The 18,889-nt window shown below is 47.3% G+C and overlaps 1 protein-coding gene across 1 annotated transcript in view; it reads left to right on the top strand.

Annotated features, from left to right (window-relative positions):
• Positions 1-1,321: 1,321 nt before the first annotated feature.
• kifbp (kinesin family binding protein) overlaps positions 1,322-18,889 on the top strand; it is a 60,089-nt gene continuing 42,521 nt past the window's right edge. The window contains exons 1-2 of the mRNA XM_060841822.1: positions 1,322-1,697; positions 5,927-6,025. Of these exons, the coding sequence (XP_060697805.1) occupies positions 1,344-1,697; positions 5,927-6,025 (453 nt within the window). The 5' untranslated portion in view covers positions 1,322-1,343. The remainder of the gene's footprint in view (positions 1,698-5,926; positions 6,026-18,889) is intronic.

An 18,889-nucleotide genomic window follows, 5' to 3' on the forward strand; every position in this document is an offset into this window, starting at 1 on the left:
ATAAGGAGAAATGTCTTCAGCCAGAGAATGGTGAATGTACAGAATTCATTGCTACAGAAGGCCGTGGAGGCCAGGTCATTGAGTATATTGAAGACTGAGATAGGTTCTCGAGGATTAAGGGTTACAGGTAGAAAGCGGGAGAATGTGGTTGAGAAACTTATCAACCATGATTGAATGGCAGAACAGACCTGATGGATTGAATGACCTAATTTCTGCTGCTAGATCTTATGGTGTTAATTGGGCCAGTGGAATTTAATTTGGATAAATATGAGGTTTTGGTAAAGCAAATAAGTGCAGGTCTTACAGTTAATGCTACAGCCCTGGGTAACATTGTCGAACAGCGAGACCTAGAAGTTTAGGTTTATAGGTCTTCAAAAGTTTGTATGCCACAAGGATCAGTGCTGGTTCCACTGCTTTTTGTTGTTTATACAAATTATTTGTGTATGTATAATAGGTATGGTTAGTAAGTTTGCGGATGACACTGAAATTGTTGGTGCAACCAGTGAAGAGGGTTCCCTCAGAATACAAGGGGACCTCGATCAGTTGGGCTGATGAGCTGAGGAGTCTGTGTTGGACTGGGTGGACGAGGTTAAAAATCAGGAGTGAGTGAGGACTGCGGATGCTGGAAAAATTGCAGCGCTCGGAAAGCTAGTGTTTCCAAATAAATCTGTTAGACTATAACCTGATGCTGAGAAGCGGCAGATGGAGTTCAGTTTAGATAAATGTAAGTGACTACATTTATATTAAGTATTGTTTTTTATTAAGTAAGGTTTGTTGGGACGCAACTATGGAGTTGTAGGAGAACTACCTGTGCTGCTTTTCAAATTAACCCCATGTTAATCCATCAGCAAAGCCGCTTTCGAACTTAAAGTTAAAAATCACACGTCACCAAGTTATAGTCCAACAGGTTTAATTGGAAGCACTAGCTTTCGGGGCGCTGCTCCTTCATCTGCTGCGGATCGTGTGATTTTTAACTTTGTACATCCTAGCGTGGGGTGTAGGTGTTGGGTATTGGTTTTGTGTGTGTGTGTGTGTGTGTGTGTGTGTGGTGGGGTGGGTGGGGGTTGGTGTTGGATGTGAGTGTGTGTAGGGGAATGGTGTTGGGTGTTGGGTGTTGTGTGGTGTTGTGGGGTGGGTGTTGGTTATGTGTGTGGAGGGTAGGTGTTGGGTGTGAGTGTGTGTAGGGTCTCCAAATCATGGCTTTCAAAACTCAGTTTGGACTTGCATGGAGAACACAAATGGATCCTGCAGTGCCTCCTCCCGGCCGCCGGATGGCGCTGTCTTTGTGTCCTGCAGTGCTCCGTCTTCGCCGCCGGTGGCGCTGCCGTGTAATTGAGGGTGAAATGGCGGCGCGGGAAGGCGGCCTAGAGCAGGACCTGGGCGTGAAATACTCGCAGGTCCTGAGGCTGCTGGAGGTGGAGTCGAAGCGGGATCCGGAGTCGGAGCCTTATCGTTCCAAGTACGCGGCTCGGGAGCTGCTAAAGGAGCTGAAGGCAGCGCTGGGACCGCGGGATGATGAGCCGCTCCAGGCCGGAGACTGGCTGCAGAAAGCGGCTGTGGTGGAGCTGCAGCTCGGCCTCAACCACACGGAGACCGAGGAGCTGTCCGCGGGCGAGGAGCACCTGGCCAAGTGCGTCCAGATCCTGGAGCCCTTTAAGCTCAGCCCTGGGGCCGTGTCCGTCTTTCTGCAGGCCGAGGTGAAGTGGGAGCAGCGCCCGTCTCCAGGCAACCGGAGCCTGGGGCAACACAATCCCCGCAAGGGGCGGTGCCGGGCCGGGCTGGGCTGGGCTGGGCCGTGAGGTCAGCCCCGGAGCTGGGGACGGGGTCAGACTGAGGGGGAGCAGAGGCCTGGGAGTTAGACAGGGGTTTCCTGGCCTGGATCTGAGAGGGTGTGGTTAGGGCGGGTTCAAACACAGGAGTTAGGGAGAGTCGGGAAAGGCACAATGAAGGAAGAGCTAGCTGTCCAGAGCCAAAGGCTGCAAGATGGAGCATAAAAAGAGACAACCACCCAGATCCTGTGTGATATTTAGAGACTGGACATACTTTGAAAGGTGTGTATTATGATCCCTCTTAGGTCCTGATGCATTGATTAAGCAGGAATTATCCCGGAAGTTGAAACTTATGATGGACAATTAGCTGCCAGCTAGAACCCTTTAAGTTAGAGTTGAAGATTTCAGAAGATTCGAACTGCTTAGTTGTTTTCTCCTGGCCAGTCAGTAAGATAGTTAAAACAGAAAAATCTTAATCATATTGCTGTGTAACTACACAACTGAATCCTTCAACATCTCTCCTGCCCTCCTCTCCTCTTCCACCTGCCTCCCAGCCCTATAACTTTGACTTTCCAGTTAACCCCCAACTACGTTTACAGTCTTTTCCCAAGCTGGGACAGGAGGTCATGGCTGACCTGATAATCCCCACACCCACTTTCCTCCCTTTCCCCATAACTATTGTTTCCCTTTCTGATTAGAAATTTGATCATCTTGGTTGCGAACATTCTTTTGATAAAAGCAAAAATAAACAAATTGAACCAAATTACAAAGGGCTGAAATAGCCCATTGGTACACTGTTATTAAAAAGAAAACTGGAGGTTAAATTAAAATGTAGCTGTTGGAGGATGTAATGTACTCAATCACAGAGTCATAGAGATGTGCAGCACAGTAACAGACCCTTCAGTCCAACTCATTCGTGCTGATCAGGTATTCTAAATTAAGCGCCAACACGTCAAACAAATAGTTGGATGTTGCATGACTCTCTTTCCAAGCATGTGCGCACATATGGAAATGCAAAAGAGGGAGATGTACAGCACGGAAACAGACCGATGGGTAGGAATTATGATCCCCTCCACTGCCTGTTGCCTGGACCTAATAATGGTGCCTTTAGCCAGCCCAGGAGCAGATCCACAAAGAGATCCTCCAATCTAGAAGTAGAATTAGGTTTATTGTCACATGTACTCAAGTACAGGGACACGTGAGTACGGCAAAAAAAGTGTAAAAAGTTGCCGTTCCCGATGCCATCTTAGGTACAGAAATACCGAGATACAAAATCTTCGATAAATGTGAAAATAAAGGTCAAAGTTCAGCATTACAGGCTTTCCAAAGCAGACAGTCCACACTGGGATTCCTCAAGGTTGGGAGTGCACGCTGGGCTTCTTTGAGGCCGTGAGTCCTTGGATTCCACTGGCTCAGCTGTCCACCACTAATGCTGTCTGAAAAGTGAAGGTAAGTAGAGAGAAAAAAAACATGAAAAGAGGAAAAAGAAGGAAAAAAAAAGTGGATGAGCTCCGGCTTAGGAGTCTACTGTGCTGCCACCTTGGAAAAGACAAGCCTTTCTTTTCTGCTCCCATCCACACCAACTATTTCAGCCATGAATGTAATTAGCGATACAGCTTCAATAGCCCCACGCATTCAAGAATTCCAAAGATTAGTAATCCACAGAAGAAATTCCTTCCCATGTCTGTCTTAAATAGGTGATCCCTTGCTCTGAGATTATGTCCTCTGTTCCTAGATTCTCCCACAAAGGAAAACAATCTCTCAACATGTACTTTCAAACCCCTAAGAATCTTGCATATTTCAATAAAGTTTTCTCTGATTTTTCTCTCCAGTCCACTCAGGACAAGCCCAACATACTTGATGTCTCCTCAACCTTAGAGTCATAGTCATATCTGGATTGCCTCCAATGCCAGTGTGCTCCATTAAAGAAGAGGATCAAACTGTTCAGACTGTATTTTAGGTGTGGTTTTAGCAAGACCTTTCCATGTTTATACTCCATTCCATTTGGAATAAATGCCAATATTACAGTTGCTGGTCAGAGTCAGTGGGCCATTGGTAAGTATTTGTTGATAATCCATCACTGAGTTTTGCGGTGCAGTAGTTGTGTCTCTGCCTCTGAACTAGACAGCCTGGTTTCAAGTTCTCCCTGCTTCAGAGATGTGTAATAACATTTCTAAATATGTTGATTAGAAATTCTTCTGAAATGGATAAGTCTTGGAAATGGTCTGAAGTGTCAGATAATAAAGTTAAGTAGGTGGAAGTGGGCAGGAATGTTGATTTAAATTTTCCAATTCAGGCAAGGGTCAAAAAATGGCACATGTACAATCATCAGTATACAGGAAAAAGAGATTAGAACGAGGCTTGAGTAGGATTGGAGCAAGGAATGTTGTACATCTTTCTCTGAAAGGCAGCATAGCTAGAACCCATGCAGATTCCCTCAGCAACACATTTTATTGGAGAAAGTGAATAGAGTCCCAAGGGACGTTGTTCAACATGATAACAAGTTCTGCCAGGCAGAGAAAGTCAGTGGGTGGGACTGATTAGGCCTCTGTTGAGGAAATAGCCCAGAGCCCTCATTTGTGTTGGGGGTTGAGGCGCAGGCGGACTGGGTGATCAAGTTGTAGATAAGACAGGGCTACAAAATAAGAAATAAAGTGGCAGAGGAAACAAACAATCGTGGATGTAATTGGTGATTGGGCAAGAGAGAAAAAAAAAACAAAGACAGGTGAAATCAGACAGAAACAGACTGAATCAGTGTGCCTCTCAAAGCAATCCTGTTGGTGAATCTTGAGAAACAAACAGAAGCAAGCTGTTCAGGAGTGGGAGATCATGAGAGTCAAACATGTAGATGCTGAAGATCTGAAACAAAAGCTGAAATTGCTGGAGAAAATCAGGTCTGGCAGCATCTGTGGAGAGAAGGCAGAGTTAACATTTTGAATCTTCAGAACAGTAACTACTGAATAATGTCACTACAGAGGAACTTCGATTATCCGAATATCGGATTATCCGGCAAGATCGCAAGGTCCCGATGCTCAGATAAACTATGTTATCTGGCATTTAAGTATCTGGAATTTGGCCGACCGAATGAAATACTTCCCACCTGAGTCCTTCAGACAATTGAGGTTCCTCTGTATATTTCTAGGTTTGTGCAACAGTTTCTGTTTTGTGGAAGGTTATGAAGTTGGACATTCTGGAGATCTTCCTCCACAGAAGATGAGATCAGTGAAAGTGCAAGAATAAAGGTTTGATGGACAGTGGTGGGACCATGGCTAGGGGAGGTAAGAGGAAATTTTGGAAGATTTGGCATTTGGCCTCTGTCAGTTGAAAGCTGTTACTTGCTTCAATTTTTCTCATATTTTTCCTTTCAGTCAGTGGCACACATTCTCCAAGCACATCTTTTGTTACTTTTCTTGCCCAATCTTCGTTCCCTTTGACCCTGGAAAAATAACTCCTCTGCCATTCAGCCTCTACTGGCATCACCATGTCACAGATCTTCTTTAGTCCTTAGTACCAGCGAAGGTTAGGTTCGACAGGGTACTGTTGGGTGTCGACGTGGAAACTCGCAGTGTGCTTGAGAAATACAAGGGCTCAAGGATTGATACTGAGGATCACCAGAGGTGAAATTGTGGGAACAGGAAGAAAAGCCACTGCAAAGTGATTCCTAGCTGTGAGTAGACAATACCAAATCTAGAGAGAGCAATGCCACCTGGGTCCAAAACAGTGGAGAGAAGTATCAGGAGGATGACGTAGTCACAGTGTCAAAAAACTGCAGACTGATCAAGAAAGATCTGGAGGAAGTGTTTATACCTGTGTCTTTCTCACATCACTTATCATTTGTCATTGATAAAGGCTGTTTTGGCATTGTAGAGGAAGCAGAGCCCTATTTGAAGTGGTTTGAACATCGAGTTGGGGAAGGTGACAACAGGTTTAGGAGCAGCAACAGGTTAGGAAGGGGAGGTTAGGCTGTTTGCAAGGAGAGTGATGTCAAGCTTGGGGCTTTTTTGTGGGAAAAGGCCAAATTGGAACTGAGGACACTAGGGGGAGCATTCAGTTTGCAATGTTAGGGAGCATAATCTCAAGTAACACCATTGCCTTAAAGTTATATTCTTGCTGAGAATTGAACAGAAAACTAACTAAATTTGTTCTTTATCTTGCAGAATCAGTTGGGCATCTTGTGGGCCGGATTGGAAGAAATGGAAAAAGCACAAACCTATCTAGAAGATGCAGAATCTCTTTACAACCAATACACTAAGGAGGTAAAGCTGTCTTCATTTGACAGCAGGTGGATGCTAGTAATCAATATGTCTGGATCACTCAGTGCCGTGACCTCTGTGTGGAGTTATTGTTCTGTGCTGTGACCTCTGTGTGGCAACTTGGTCTGTGCCGTGACCTCTGTGTGGTGACATTGGTCTGTGCAGTGATTGGTAGGTTGAGGCGTTGGTCCGTGCAATGACTAGTAGGTGGAGGCATTGGTTAATGATGTGACCATTGTGTAGGGGATTGTTCAGTATAGGGTTTTGTGTGTTTGTGTGGAGGGGGGACTGGTCAGTGCCGGATGGGTGTATGGAGGATTGGTCAGTGAAGTGATTGATACGCTGTGCGGGAGGTGTTGGGCAGTGCAGTGAGCACAGAAAAAGCTCTTTGGCCCATTTAGTCTGCACTGACACAACTACCAATAAAGGTGCACTAATCACAGTTTCCTGCGTGTGACCGTATTCTTCAGGATACAATTCCAGCATTATCTCCTTGCTCTTATACTCTATGCCATAACTGATGAAAGCAACTATCATATAATGTCCTCTTAACTATCCTATTTATGTCCCTGCCAACCTCTGGGATATGTCAGTAATCACTTTGAGATCTGTCTGTTCCTCTAAGCAACCCAGTGTCCTGCCATTCATTAAATATTCCCTCATCTGTTTCTTCCAAAGTGCATCACCTCACAGTTATCATGGTTAAATATCATCTGCCACTGGTCTGCCCATCTGATCAACCCACTTATATGTTCCATCTTCTTCATTCCTAACCACTCTACCAAGGTTGCTTAGTAGTGAGCACTGCTGCCTCATAGCACCAGGGACACTGATCTGATTCCACCTTCGGGAGACTGCGCTGAGTTTGCACATTCTCTTCGTGTCTGTGTGAGTTTCCTCTGGGTGCTTCAGTTTCCTTCCACAGACCAAAGATGTGTAGGTTAGGTGGATTAGCCTTGGAAAATTTGAGGTTACAGGGATATAGTAGGGGGTAGAAACAAAAATGGAAATTGCTGGAAAAGTTCAGCAGGTCTGGCAGCATCTGTGAAGAGAAATCAAACTTAACGTTTTTGTTCCAGTGACCCTTCCTCAGAACTGGACTCAATGGGCTGAATGGTCTGCTTCCCCACTGTAGGGATTATGATTCAATCTTGGTCTTTTCTGCCAATTTGTTGAACATTTCCTCCCACGTTTCCATCTGTATAATTTATGCATATAACAAACAATAAGGGTCCTTGTAAAAACCCTTATGGTACACCATTGGACACCAGCCTGTAACGACTCTAACAGCCTTCTGTCACTCCCTTTGTGTCCTATTACTAAACCAGTTTCTCATCCATCTGTCAAAGTTTCCCTCAATTCCATTTGCTTTAAACTTCTCAATCAGTCTCCCATGTGGGACCTTGCCAAAAACTTTACTAAAATCCATATCATCTGCAACAACTGATCTTCCTCATCCACATGCTTGATCACATTTTCAAAAAATTCTAACGAATTTGTTAGACATGATGTCCCTCTGACAATGCTGTGCTGACTGTCCCAATTAACTAATGCCTCTCCAAGTGGTTATTAATTCACTCCTTAAGAATTTTCTCCAGTGGTTTCTCTGTCAATGAAGTGAGACTCACTAGTCTGAAATTTCTTGGTTCATATCGACCAGATCTCTTAAAAGGTGTGTTGGGATCCATTATTAAGGTTAGGTAGTGTAAAAAACTTTATTGTTAGGTAGTGCTCTCGTAAGGTAGTATTAGCAAGTCTGGAACTTGTTAGCTTCACTAGACAGCAGTAAGCCATTATGTTACACTAAGAACAGACTGAAAAGCTGATGGCATAGCCTGAAGAGGCCCCAGGGAGGGTGAGAGATAACAGGACATTGGAGCCGTGTCAAAATGCACGTAGCTCAAACTGAGGTAATAGAATGTTATCAGGTGAGAACCAATGACATACCAAAATTCTGCTTTTTACCAAATAAGGATGTAACTCTGGAATGTGAGAGAACAAAAGGATAGACAAATTAAAATATAGGCAGAACGCACCTTCTCCAGTGAGCTAGACACCTCACTGTACTGTGTACGATTCTCTCTCATTAAACCTGTTTATACTTTTAATCAGACCGGGTGTCTCTCTCCTCCAAACGAACATGGGGACAGATCTGTCCCAACAGGTGGAACCACATTAGCTGGGCTCTGATCCTCTGGCACTTACTCTGTGTCAGAATTATAAATATGTGTCAGAATCCTGCAGTTTCCTTCCCACAGCGGTCTGGGATATAGTTCATCATGGCCAATGAGCTTGTCTGTTATTAAGCCTGACAAACCTTCCAACACCTCACTATTTCCTATATCAAACTGTGCAAATTCCTCACAGAACTTTTTCCAGAATTTCATACCTGCATTCTCCTTTTCTAGACTGAAAGCTGAAGGTAACTATTGAGTCAACACCCTTCCATTATCCTCCTGCGTCACTTAAAGATTGCTCCTTTATGCCTAATGAGCCCCGCTCTTTCCCTTATTAAGCTCTTTCCTCAACGTAATTGTGTGGATTGGACAGTGCAGTGACCGTTGTGCGTGTGTGGATTGGTCAGTGCAGTGACCGTTATGTGTGTGTGTGTGGATTGGTCAGTGTGGTTACCGTTGTACCTGTGTGGATTGGTCAGTGCAGTGACTAGTGTGTGTGTGTGTGTGGTGGGGGCGGCGGGGGGGGGGGGGGGGGGGGGAGGGATTGGTCAGTGCGGTAACCATTGTAATTGTGTGGATTGGTCAGTGCGGTGACCGTTGTACCTGCGTGGATTGGTCAGTGCAGTGACCGTTGTGCGTGTGTTGATTGGTCAGCGCAGTGACCATTGTAATTGTGTGGATTGGTCAGCGCAGGGACCATTGTAATTGTGTGGATTGGTCAGTGCAATGACCGTTGTGCATGTGTGGATTGTTCAGTGCAATGGCTATTGTAATTGTGTGGATGGGTCAGTGCGATGACAGTTATGCATATGTGGCTTGGTCAGTGCAGTGACTGTTGTGTGTGTGTGTCGATTGGTCAGTGCAGTGACCGTTGTGCATGTGCGGATTGGTCAGTGCAGTGACCGTTGTGCGTGTGCGGATTGGTCAGTGCAATGTCTTGTACCTGTTACGATTGGTCAGTGCAGTGACCGTTGTAATTGTGTGGATTGGTCAGTACAGTGATTGTTGTGCGTTTGTGGTTTGGTCAGTGCGGTGACCGTTGTGCGTGTGTGGATTGGTCAGTGCGGTGTCCGTTGTGCGTGTGTGGGTTGGTCAGTGCAGTGACCGTTGTAATTGTGTGGATTGGTCAGTGCGGTGAACGTTCTGCGTGTGTGGATTGGTCAGTGCAGTGAACGTTGTGCGTGTGTGGTTTGGTCAGTGCGGTGTCCATTGTGCGGGTGTGGATTGGTCAGTGCAGTGACCATTGTAATTGTGTGGATGGGTCAGTGCGATGACCATTGTGCGTGTGTGGATTGTTCAGTGCAGTGACCGTTGTGCGTGTGTGGATTGGTCAGTGCAGTGACCGTTGTGCGTGTGTGGATTGGTCAATACAGTGACCATTGTGCGTGTGTGGATTGGTCAGTGCAATGACCGTTGTGCGTGTGTGGATTGATCAGTGCGGTGACCATTGTGCGTGTGTGGATTGGTCAGTGCAGTGACTGTTGTGCATGTGTGGTTTGGTCAGTGCGGTGACCGTTGTGCATGTGTGGTTTGGTCAGTGCGGTGAGCGTTGTAATTGTTTGGATTGGAAAGTGCAGTGCCTATTGTAATTGTGTGGATTGGTCACTGCAGTGACCATTGTAATTGTGTGGATTGGTCACTGCAGTGACTGTTGTGCGTGTGTGGATTGTTCAGTGCAATGACCGTTGTGCATGTGTGGATTGGTCACTGCAGTGACCATTGTAATTGTGTGGATTGGTCACTGCAGTGACCGTTGTGCGGGTGTGGATTGTTCAGTGCAATGACCGTTGTGCATGTGTGGATTGGTCACTGCAGTGACCATTGTGCATGTGTGGATTGGTCAGCGCAGTGACCGAAATGCATGTGTGGTTTGGTCAGTGCAGTGACCGTTGTGCATGTGTGGATTGGTCAGTGCAGTGACCATTGTGCATGTGTGGATTGGTCAGTGCAGTGACCATTGTGCATGTGTGGATTGGTCAGTGCAGTGACCATTGTAATTGTGTGGATTGGTCACTGCAGTGACTGTTGTGCGGGTGTGGATTGGTCACTGCAGTGACTGTTGTGCGGGTGTGGATTGTTCAGTGCAATGACCGATGTGCCTGTGTGAATTGGTCAGTGCGGTGACCGTTGTGCCTGTGTGAATTGGTCAGTGCAGTGACCATTGTGCATGTGTGGATTGGTCAGTGCAGTGACCATTGTGCATGTGTGAATTGGTGAGTGCGGTGACCGTTGTGCGTGTGTGGATTGGTCAGTGCGGTGACCGTTCTGCCTGAGTGGATAGGTCACTGCAGTGACTGTTGTGCGTGTGTGGATTATTCAGTGCAGTGACCGTTGTGTGTGTGGATTGGGCAGTGTGGTATCCATTGTGCCTCTGTGCATTGGTCAATGCTGTGACCGCTGTGCCTGTGTGAATTGGTCAGTGCGGTGACCGTTCTGCATTTGTGGATTGGTCAGTGCAGTGATCATTGTGTGTGTGTGGATTGGTCAGTACAGTGACCGTTGTGTGTGTGGATTGGGCAGTGCAGTGACCGTTGTGCCTCTGTGCATTGGTCAGTGCATTGACCGCTGTGCCTGTGTGGATTGGTCAGTGGGGTGACCGTTGTGCCTGTGTGAATTACTCAGCGCAGTGACCGTTGTGCATGTGTGGATTGGTCAGCGCAGTGACCATTGTGCATGAGAGGATTGGTCAGTGCAGTGACTGTTGTGTGTGTTGTGGATTGGTCAGTGCGGTGAATGTTGTGCGTGTGTGGATTGGTCAATTCAGTGACTATTGCAATTGTGTGCATTGGTCAATGCAGTGACCGTTGTACCTGTGTGGATTGGTCAGTGCGGTGACTGTTGTACCTGTGTGGATTGGTCAGTCCGGTGACTGTTGTGCGTGTGTGGATTGGTCAGTGCAGTGACCATTCTGCCTGTGTGCATTGGACTGTGCGGTGACCGTTGTGCATGTGTGGATTGGTCAGTGCAATGTCCGTTGTGCGTGTGTGGATTGGTCAGTGCAATGTCCGTTGTGCGTGTGTGGATTGGTCACTGCAGTAATCATTGTAATTGTGTGGATTGGACAGCGCAGTGCCTATTGTTATTGTTGGATTGGTCAGTGCAGTGACTGTTGTGCGTATGTGGATTGGTCAGCGCAGTGACTTGTAATTGTGTGGAGTGGTCAGTGCAGTGACTATTGTAATTGTGTAGATTGATCAGTGCGGTGACCATTGTAATTGTGTGGATTGGTCAGTGCAGTGACTGTTGTGTGCGTGTGTGGATTGGTCAGTGCAGTGACTGTTGTGTGCGTGTGTGGATTGGTCAGTGCAGTGACTGTTGTGTGCGTGTGTGGATTGGTCAGTGCAGTGACTGTTGTGTGCGTGTGTGGATTGGTCAGTGCAGTGACTGTTGTGTGCGTGTGTGGATTGGTCAGTGCAGTGACTGTTGTGTGCGTGTGTGGATTGGTCAGTGCAGTGACCGTTGTGCGTGTGTGGATTGATCAGTGCGGTGACCGTTGTGCGTGTGTGGTTTGGTCAGTGCGGTGCCCATTGTAATTGTGTGGATTGGTCTGTGCAGTGACTATTGTGTGCGTGTGTGGATTGGTCAGTGCAATGTCCGTTGTGCGTGTGGGGATTGATCAGTGCGGTGCCCATTGTAATTGTGTAGATTGGTCAGTGCAGTGACCATTATAATTGTGTGGATTGGTCAGTGCAGTGACTATTGTAATTGTGTAAGATTGGACAGTGCAATGACCTTTGTAATTGTGTGGATTGGTCATTGCAGTGACCATTGTGCGTATGTGGATTGGTCAGTGCGGTGACCATTGTAATTGTGTGGATTGGTCAGTGCAGTGACTGTTGTGTGCGTGTGTGGATTGGTCAGTGCAGTGACCGTTGTGCGTGTGTGGATTGGTCAGTGCAGTGACCGCTGTGCCTGTGTGGATTGGTCAGTGGGGTGACCGTTGTGCGTGTGTGGATTGGTCAGCGCAGTAACCGAAATGCATGTGTGGTTTGGTCAGTGCAGTGACCGTTGTGCATGTGTTGATTGGTCAGTGCAGTGACCGTTGTGCATGTGTGGATTGGTCAGTGCAGTGACCATTGTGCATGTGTGGATTGGTCAGTGCAGTGACTTGTGTGTGTTGTGGATTGGTCAGTGCGGTGACCGTTGTGCCTGTGTGAATTGGTCAGTGCGGTGACCGTTGTGCGTGTGTGGGTTGGTCAGTGCAGTGACTGTTGTGTGCGTGTGTGGATTGGTCAGTGCAGTGACCGTTGTGCGTGTGTGGATTGATCAGTGCGGTGACCGTTGTGCGTGTGTGGTTTGGTCAGTGCGGTGCCCATTGTAATTGTGTGGATTGGTCTGTGCAGTGACTATTGTGTGCGTGTGTGGATTGGTCAGTGCAATGTCCGTTGTGCGTGTGGGGATTGATCAGTGCGGTGCCCATTGTAATTGTGTAGATTGGTCAGTGCAGTGACCATTATAATTGTGTGGATTGGTCAGTGCAGTGACTATTGTAATTGTGTAAGATTGGACAGTGCAATGACCTTTGTAATTGTGTGGATTGGTCATTGCAGTGACCATTGTGCGTATGTGGATTGGTCAGTGCGGTGACCATTGTAATTGTGTGGATTGGTCAGTGCAGTGACTGTTGTGTGCGTGTGTGGATTGGTCAGTGCAGTGACCGTTGTGCGTGTGTGGATTGGTCAGTGCAGTGACCGCTGTGCCTGTGTGGATTGGTCAGTGGGGTGACCGTTGTGCGTGTGTGGATTGGTCAGCGCAGTAACCGAAATGCATGTGTGGTTTGGTCAGTGCAGTGACCGTTGTGCATGTGTTGATTGGTCAGTGCAGTGACCGTTGTGCATGTGTGGATTGGTCAGTGCAGTGACCATTGTGCATGTGTGGATTGGTCAGTGCAGTGACTTGTGTGTGTTGTGGATTGGTCAGTGCGGTGTCCATTGTGCGGGTGTGGATTGGTCAGTGCAGTGACCATTGTAATTGTGTGGATGGGTCAGTGCGATGACCATTGTGCGTGTGTGGATTGTTCAGTGCAGTGACCGTTGTGCGTGTGTGGATTGGTCAGTGCAGTGACCGTTGTGCGTGTGTGGATTGGTCAATACAGTGACCATTGTGCGTGTGTGGATTGGTCAGTGCAGTGACCGTTGTGCGTGTGTGGGTTGGTCAATGCAGTGACCGTTGTGCGTGTGTGGATTGATCAGTGCGGTGACCGTTGTGCTTGTGTGGATTGATCAGTGCGGTGCCCATTGTAATTGTGTGGATTGGTCAGCGCAGTGACCATTATAATTGTGTGGATTGGTCAGCGCAGTGACCATTATAATTGTGTGGATTGGTCAGTGCAGTGACTATTGTAATTGTGTAGATTGGTCAGTGCAGTGACCATTGTGCGTGTGTGGATTGGTCAGTGCAGTGACCATTGTGCGTGTGTGGATTGGTCAGTGCGGTGTCCATTGTAATTGTGTGGGTTGGTCAGTGTAGTGACCTTTGTAATTATGTGGATTGGTCAGTGCGGTGACCATTGTAATTGTGTGGATTGGTCAATGCAGTGCCTATTGTAATTGTTGGATTGGTCAGTGCAGTGACCATTGTGCGTGTGTGGATTGGTCAGTGCAGTGACCGTTGTGCGAGTGTGGATTGGTCAGTACAGTGACCGTTGTAATTGTGTGGGGTTGTCAGTGCAGTGACTATTGTAATTGTGTGGAGTGGTCAGTGCAGTGACTATTGTAATTGTGTGGAGTGGTCAGTGCAGTGACTATTGTAATTGTGTGGAGTGGTCAGTGCAGTGACTATTGTAATTGTGTGGATTGATCAGTGCGGTGACCGTTGTGCGAGTGTGGATTGGTCAGTGCAGTGACTATTGTAATTGTGTGGAGTGGTCAGTGCAGTGACTATTGTAATTGTGTGGAGTGGTCAGTGCAGTGACTATTGTAATTGTGTGGAGTGGTCAGTGCAGTGACTATTGTAATTGTGTGGAGTGGTCAGTGCAGTGACTATTGTAATTGTGTGGATTGATCAGTGCGGTGACCATTGTGTGTGTGTGTGGATTGATCAGTGCAGTGACCGTTGTAATTGTGTGGATTGGTCAGTGCGGTGACCATTGTGTGCATGTGTGGATTGGTCAGTGCGATGTCCATTGTGCGTGTGTGGATTGATCAGTGCAGTGACTGTTGTGTGCTTGTGCGGATTGATCAGTGCGGTGACCGTTGTGCGTGTGAGGATTGGTCAGTGCGATGTCCATTGTAATTGTGTGGGTTGGTCTGTGCAGTGACTATTGTGTGCGTGTGTGGATTGATCAGTGCGATGTCCGTTGTGCGTGTGTGGATTGATCAGTGCGGTGTCCATTGTAATTGTGTGGGTTGGTCTGTGCAGTGACTATTGTGTGCGTGTGCAGATTGATCAGTGCAATGTCCGTTGTGCGTGTCTGGATTGGTCAGTGCGGTGTCCATTGTAATTGTGTGGGTTGGTCAGTGTAGTGACCTTTGTAATTATGTGGATTGGTCAGTGCGGTGCCCATTGTAATTGTGTGGGTTGGTCTGTGCAGTGACTATTGTGTGCGTGTGTGGATTGGTCAGTGCAATGTCCGTTGTGCGTGTGTGGATTGATCAGTGCGGTGTCCATTGTAATTGTGTGGGTTGGTCAGTGTAGTGACCATTGTAATTATGTGGATTGGTCAGTGCAGTGACCATTGTAATTGTGTAGATTGATCAGTGCAGGGACCATTGTAATTGTGTAGATTGGTCAGTGCAGGGACCATCGTAATTGTGTAGATTGGTCAGTGCAGTGACCTTTGTAATTGTGTGGATTGGTCAGTTCAGTGACTGTTGTGCGTGTGTGGCTTGGTCAGTGCAGTGACTGTTGTGCGTATGCGGATTGATCAGTGCGGTTGGTGACCGTTGTGCGTGTGTGGATTGGTCAGTGTGGTGCCCATTGTAATTGTGTGGATTGGTCTGTGCAGTGACTATTGTATTGTGTGTGTGTGTGTGTGTGTGTGTGTGTGTGTGTGTTGGTCAGTGCAGTGACCATTGTGCATGTGTTGATTGGTCAGTGCAGTGACCGTTGTGCGTGTGTAGATTGGTCAGTGCAGTGACCGTTGTGCGTGTGTGGATTGGTCAATGCAGTGACCGTTGTGCGTGTGTGGATTGGTCAGTGCGGTGTCCATTGTAATTGTGTGGGTTGGTCAGTGTAGTGACCTTTGTAATTATGTGGATTGGTCAGTGCGGTGCCCATTGTAATTGTGTGGGTTGGTCTGTGCAGTGACTATTGTGTGCGTGTGTGGATTGGTCAGTGCAATGTCCGTTGTGCGTGTGTGGATTGATCAGTGCGGTGTCCATTGTAATTGTGTGGGTTGGTCAGTGTAGTGACCTTTGTAATTATGTGGATTGGTCAGTGCAGTGACCATTGTAATTGTGTAGATTGGTCAGTGCAGGGACCATTGTAATTGTGTAGATTGGTCAGTGCAGGGACCATTGTAATTGTGTAGATTGGTCAGTGCAGTGACCTTTGTAATTGTGTGGATTGGTCAGTTCAGTGACTGTTGTGCGTGTGTGGCTTGGTCAGTGCGGTGACCATTGTGCGTGTGTGGATTGGTCAGTGAGGTGACCATTGTAATTGTGTGGATTGGTCAGTGCAGTGACCGTTGTGCGTGTGTGGATTGGTCAGTGCAGTGACCGTTGTGCGTGTGTGGATTGGTCAGTGCAGTGACCATTGTAATTGTGTGGATTGGTCAGTGCAGTGACCATTGTAATTGTGTGGATTGGACAGCGCAGTGCCTATTGTAATTGTTGGATTGGTCAGTGCTGTGACCGTTGTGCGTGTGTGGATTGGTCAGTGCAGTGACTGTTATGCGTGTTTAAAATCTGATTGAAGATTTGTAGCTCGGGTATCCATTGTTGTGGTTCTGCTCGCCGAGCTGGAAGTTTTTGCTGCAAACGTTTCGTTCCCTGGCTAGGGAACATCATCAGTGCTGTTGGAGCCTCGTGTGAAGCGCTGCTTTGATGTTTCTTCCGGTATTTATAGTGGTTTGTTCTTGCCGCTTCCGGGTGTCAGTTTCAGCTGCAGTGATTTGTATGTGGGGTCCAGGTCAATGTGTCTGTTGATGGATGTTCTTGCCGTTTCCGGGTGTCAGTTTCAGCTGTAGTGGTTTGTATATGGTGTCCAGGTCAATGTGTCTGTTGATGGAGTTTGGGGATGAATGCCATGCTTCTAGGAATTCTCTGGCTGTTCTCTGTCTGGCTTGTCCTATGATAGTGGTGTTTTCCCAGTCAAATTCATGTTGCTGGTTGTCTGAGTGTATGGCTACTAGAGATAGCTGGTCGTGTCGTTTTGTGGCTAGCTGATGTTCATGGATGCGGATTGTTATGCGTGTGTTGATTGGTCAGTGCAGTGACCGTTGTGCGTGTGTGGATTCGTCAATGCAGTGACCGTTGTAATTATGTGGATTGGTCAGTGCAGTGACCATTGTAATTGTGTGGATTGGTCAGTGCAGTGACAATTGTAATTGTGTAGATTGGTCAGTGCAGGGACCATTGTAATTGTGTAGATTGGTCAGTGCAGGGACCTTTGTAATTGTGTGGATTGGTCAGTGCAGTGACCATTGTGCGTGTGTGGATTGGTCAGTGCAGTGACCATTGTGCGTGTGTGGATTGGTCAGTGCAGTGACCATTGTGCGTGTGTGGATTGGTCAGTGCGGTGACCATCGTAATTGTGTGGATTGGTCAGTGCAGTGACTATTGTGTGCGTGTGTGGATTGGTCAGTGCAGTATCCGTTGTGCATGTGTGGATACTTCAGTGCAGTGACTGTTATGTGCGTGTGTGGATTGGTCAATGCAGTGTCTGTTGTGTGCGTGTGTGAATTGGTCAGTGCAATGTCCGTTGTGCGTGTGTGGATTGATCAGTGCGGTGCCCATTGTAATTCTGTGGATTGGTCAGCGCAGTGACCATTATAATTGTGTGGATTGGTCAGCGCAGTGACTATTGTAATTGTGTAGATTGGTCAGTACAGTGACCTTTGTAATTGTGTGGATTGGTCAGTGCAGTGACCATTGTGCGTGTGTGGATTGGTCAGTGCGGTGACCATTGTGCGTGTGTGGATTGGACAGCTCAGTGCCTATTGTAATTGTTGGATTGGTCAGTGCTGTGACCGTTGTGCGTGTGTGGATTGGTCAGTGCAGTGACTGTTATGCGTGTGTGATTTGGTCAGTGCAGTGACTGTTATGCGTGTGTGGATTGGTCAGTGCAGTGACCGTTGTGCGAGTGTGGATTGGTCAGTGCAGTGACCGCTGTAATTGTGTGGGGTTGTCAGTGCAGTGACTATTGTAATTGTGTGGATTGATCAGTGCGGTGACCATTGTAATTGTGTGGATTGGTCAGTGCAGTGACCATTGTGTGTGTGTGTGGATTGATCAGTGCAGTGACCGTTGTGCATGTGTGGATTGGTCAGTGCAATGTCCATTGTGCGTGTGAGGATTGGTCAGTGCAGTGTCCATTGTAATTGTGTGGATTGGTCTGTGCAGTGACTATTGTGTGCGTGTGTGGATTGGTCAGTGCAATGTCCGTTGTGCGTGTCTGGATTGGTCAGTACGGTGCCCATTGTAATTGTGTGGGTTGGTCGGTGCAGTGACTATTGTAATTGTGTAGATTGGTCAGTGCAGGGACCATTGTAATTGTGTAGATTGGTCAGTGCAGGGACCATTGTAATTGTGTAGATTGGTCAGTGCAGGGACCATTGTAATTGTGTAGATTGGTCAGTGCAGGGACCATTGTAATTGTGTAGATTGGTCAGTGCAGGGACCATTGTAATTGTGTAGATTGGTCAGTGCAGGGACCATTGTAATTGTGTAGATTGGTCAGTGCAGGGACCTTTGTAATTGTGTAGATTGGTCAGTGCAGGGACCTTTGTAATTGTGTAGATTGGTCAGTGCAGGGACCATGGTAATTGTGTAGATTGGTTAGTGCAGTGACCTTTGTAATTGTGTGGATTGGTCAGTTCAGTGACTGTTGTGCGTGTGTGGCTTGGTCAGTGCGGTGACCATTGTAATTGTGTGGATTGGTCAGTGCTGCAAATGTGTTGCTGGTCAAAGCATAGCAGGCCAGGCAGCATCTCAGGAATAGAGAATTCGACGTTTCGAGCATAAGCCCTTCATCAGGAATAAGAGAGAGAGAGCCAAGCAGGCTAAGATAAAAGGTAGGGAGGAGGGACTGGGGGAGGGGCGATGGAGGTTTCTGTGCAGAGGAGATGACCTGGGGGGTGCAGTGAGAGAGGGACTCACTGAAATCCTTGTAGAGGGAGGAAGAGAGCTTCTTCAAGGAGGGCATCCTTGTAAGAGGATTCGCAGTAGGTTAAAATCTTCGAGTAAAAAATGAGGTCTGCAGATGCTGGAGATCACAGCTGCAAATGTGTTGCTGGTCAAAGCACAGCAGGCCAGGCAGCATCTCAGGAATAGAGAATTCGACTGTTTGTGTGTGTGTGTGTGTGTGTGTGTGTGTGTGGATTGGTCAGTGCAGTGACTGTTGTGCATGTGTGGATTGGTCAGTGCAATGTCCGTTGTGCATGTGTGGATTGGTCAGTGCAATGTCCGTTGTGCGTGTGTGGATTGGTCAGTGCAGTGACTGTTGTATGCATGTGTGGATTGGCCAGTGCAGTGACCGCTGTGCGTGTGTGGATTGGCCAGTGCAGTGACCGCTGTGCGTATGCGGATTG

Source organism: Hemiscyllium ocellatum, chromosome 22 (genome assembly GCF_020745735.1).
Source record: "Hemiscyllium ocellatum isolate sHemOce1 chromosome 22, sHemOce1.pat.X.cur, whole genome shotgun sequence".
NCBI classification, from domain to species: domain Eukaryota; kingdom Metazoa; phylum Chordata; class Chondrichthyes; order Orectolobiformes; family Hemiscylliidae; genus Hemiscyllium; species Hemiscyllium ocellatum.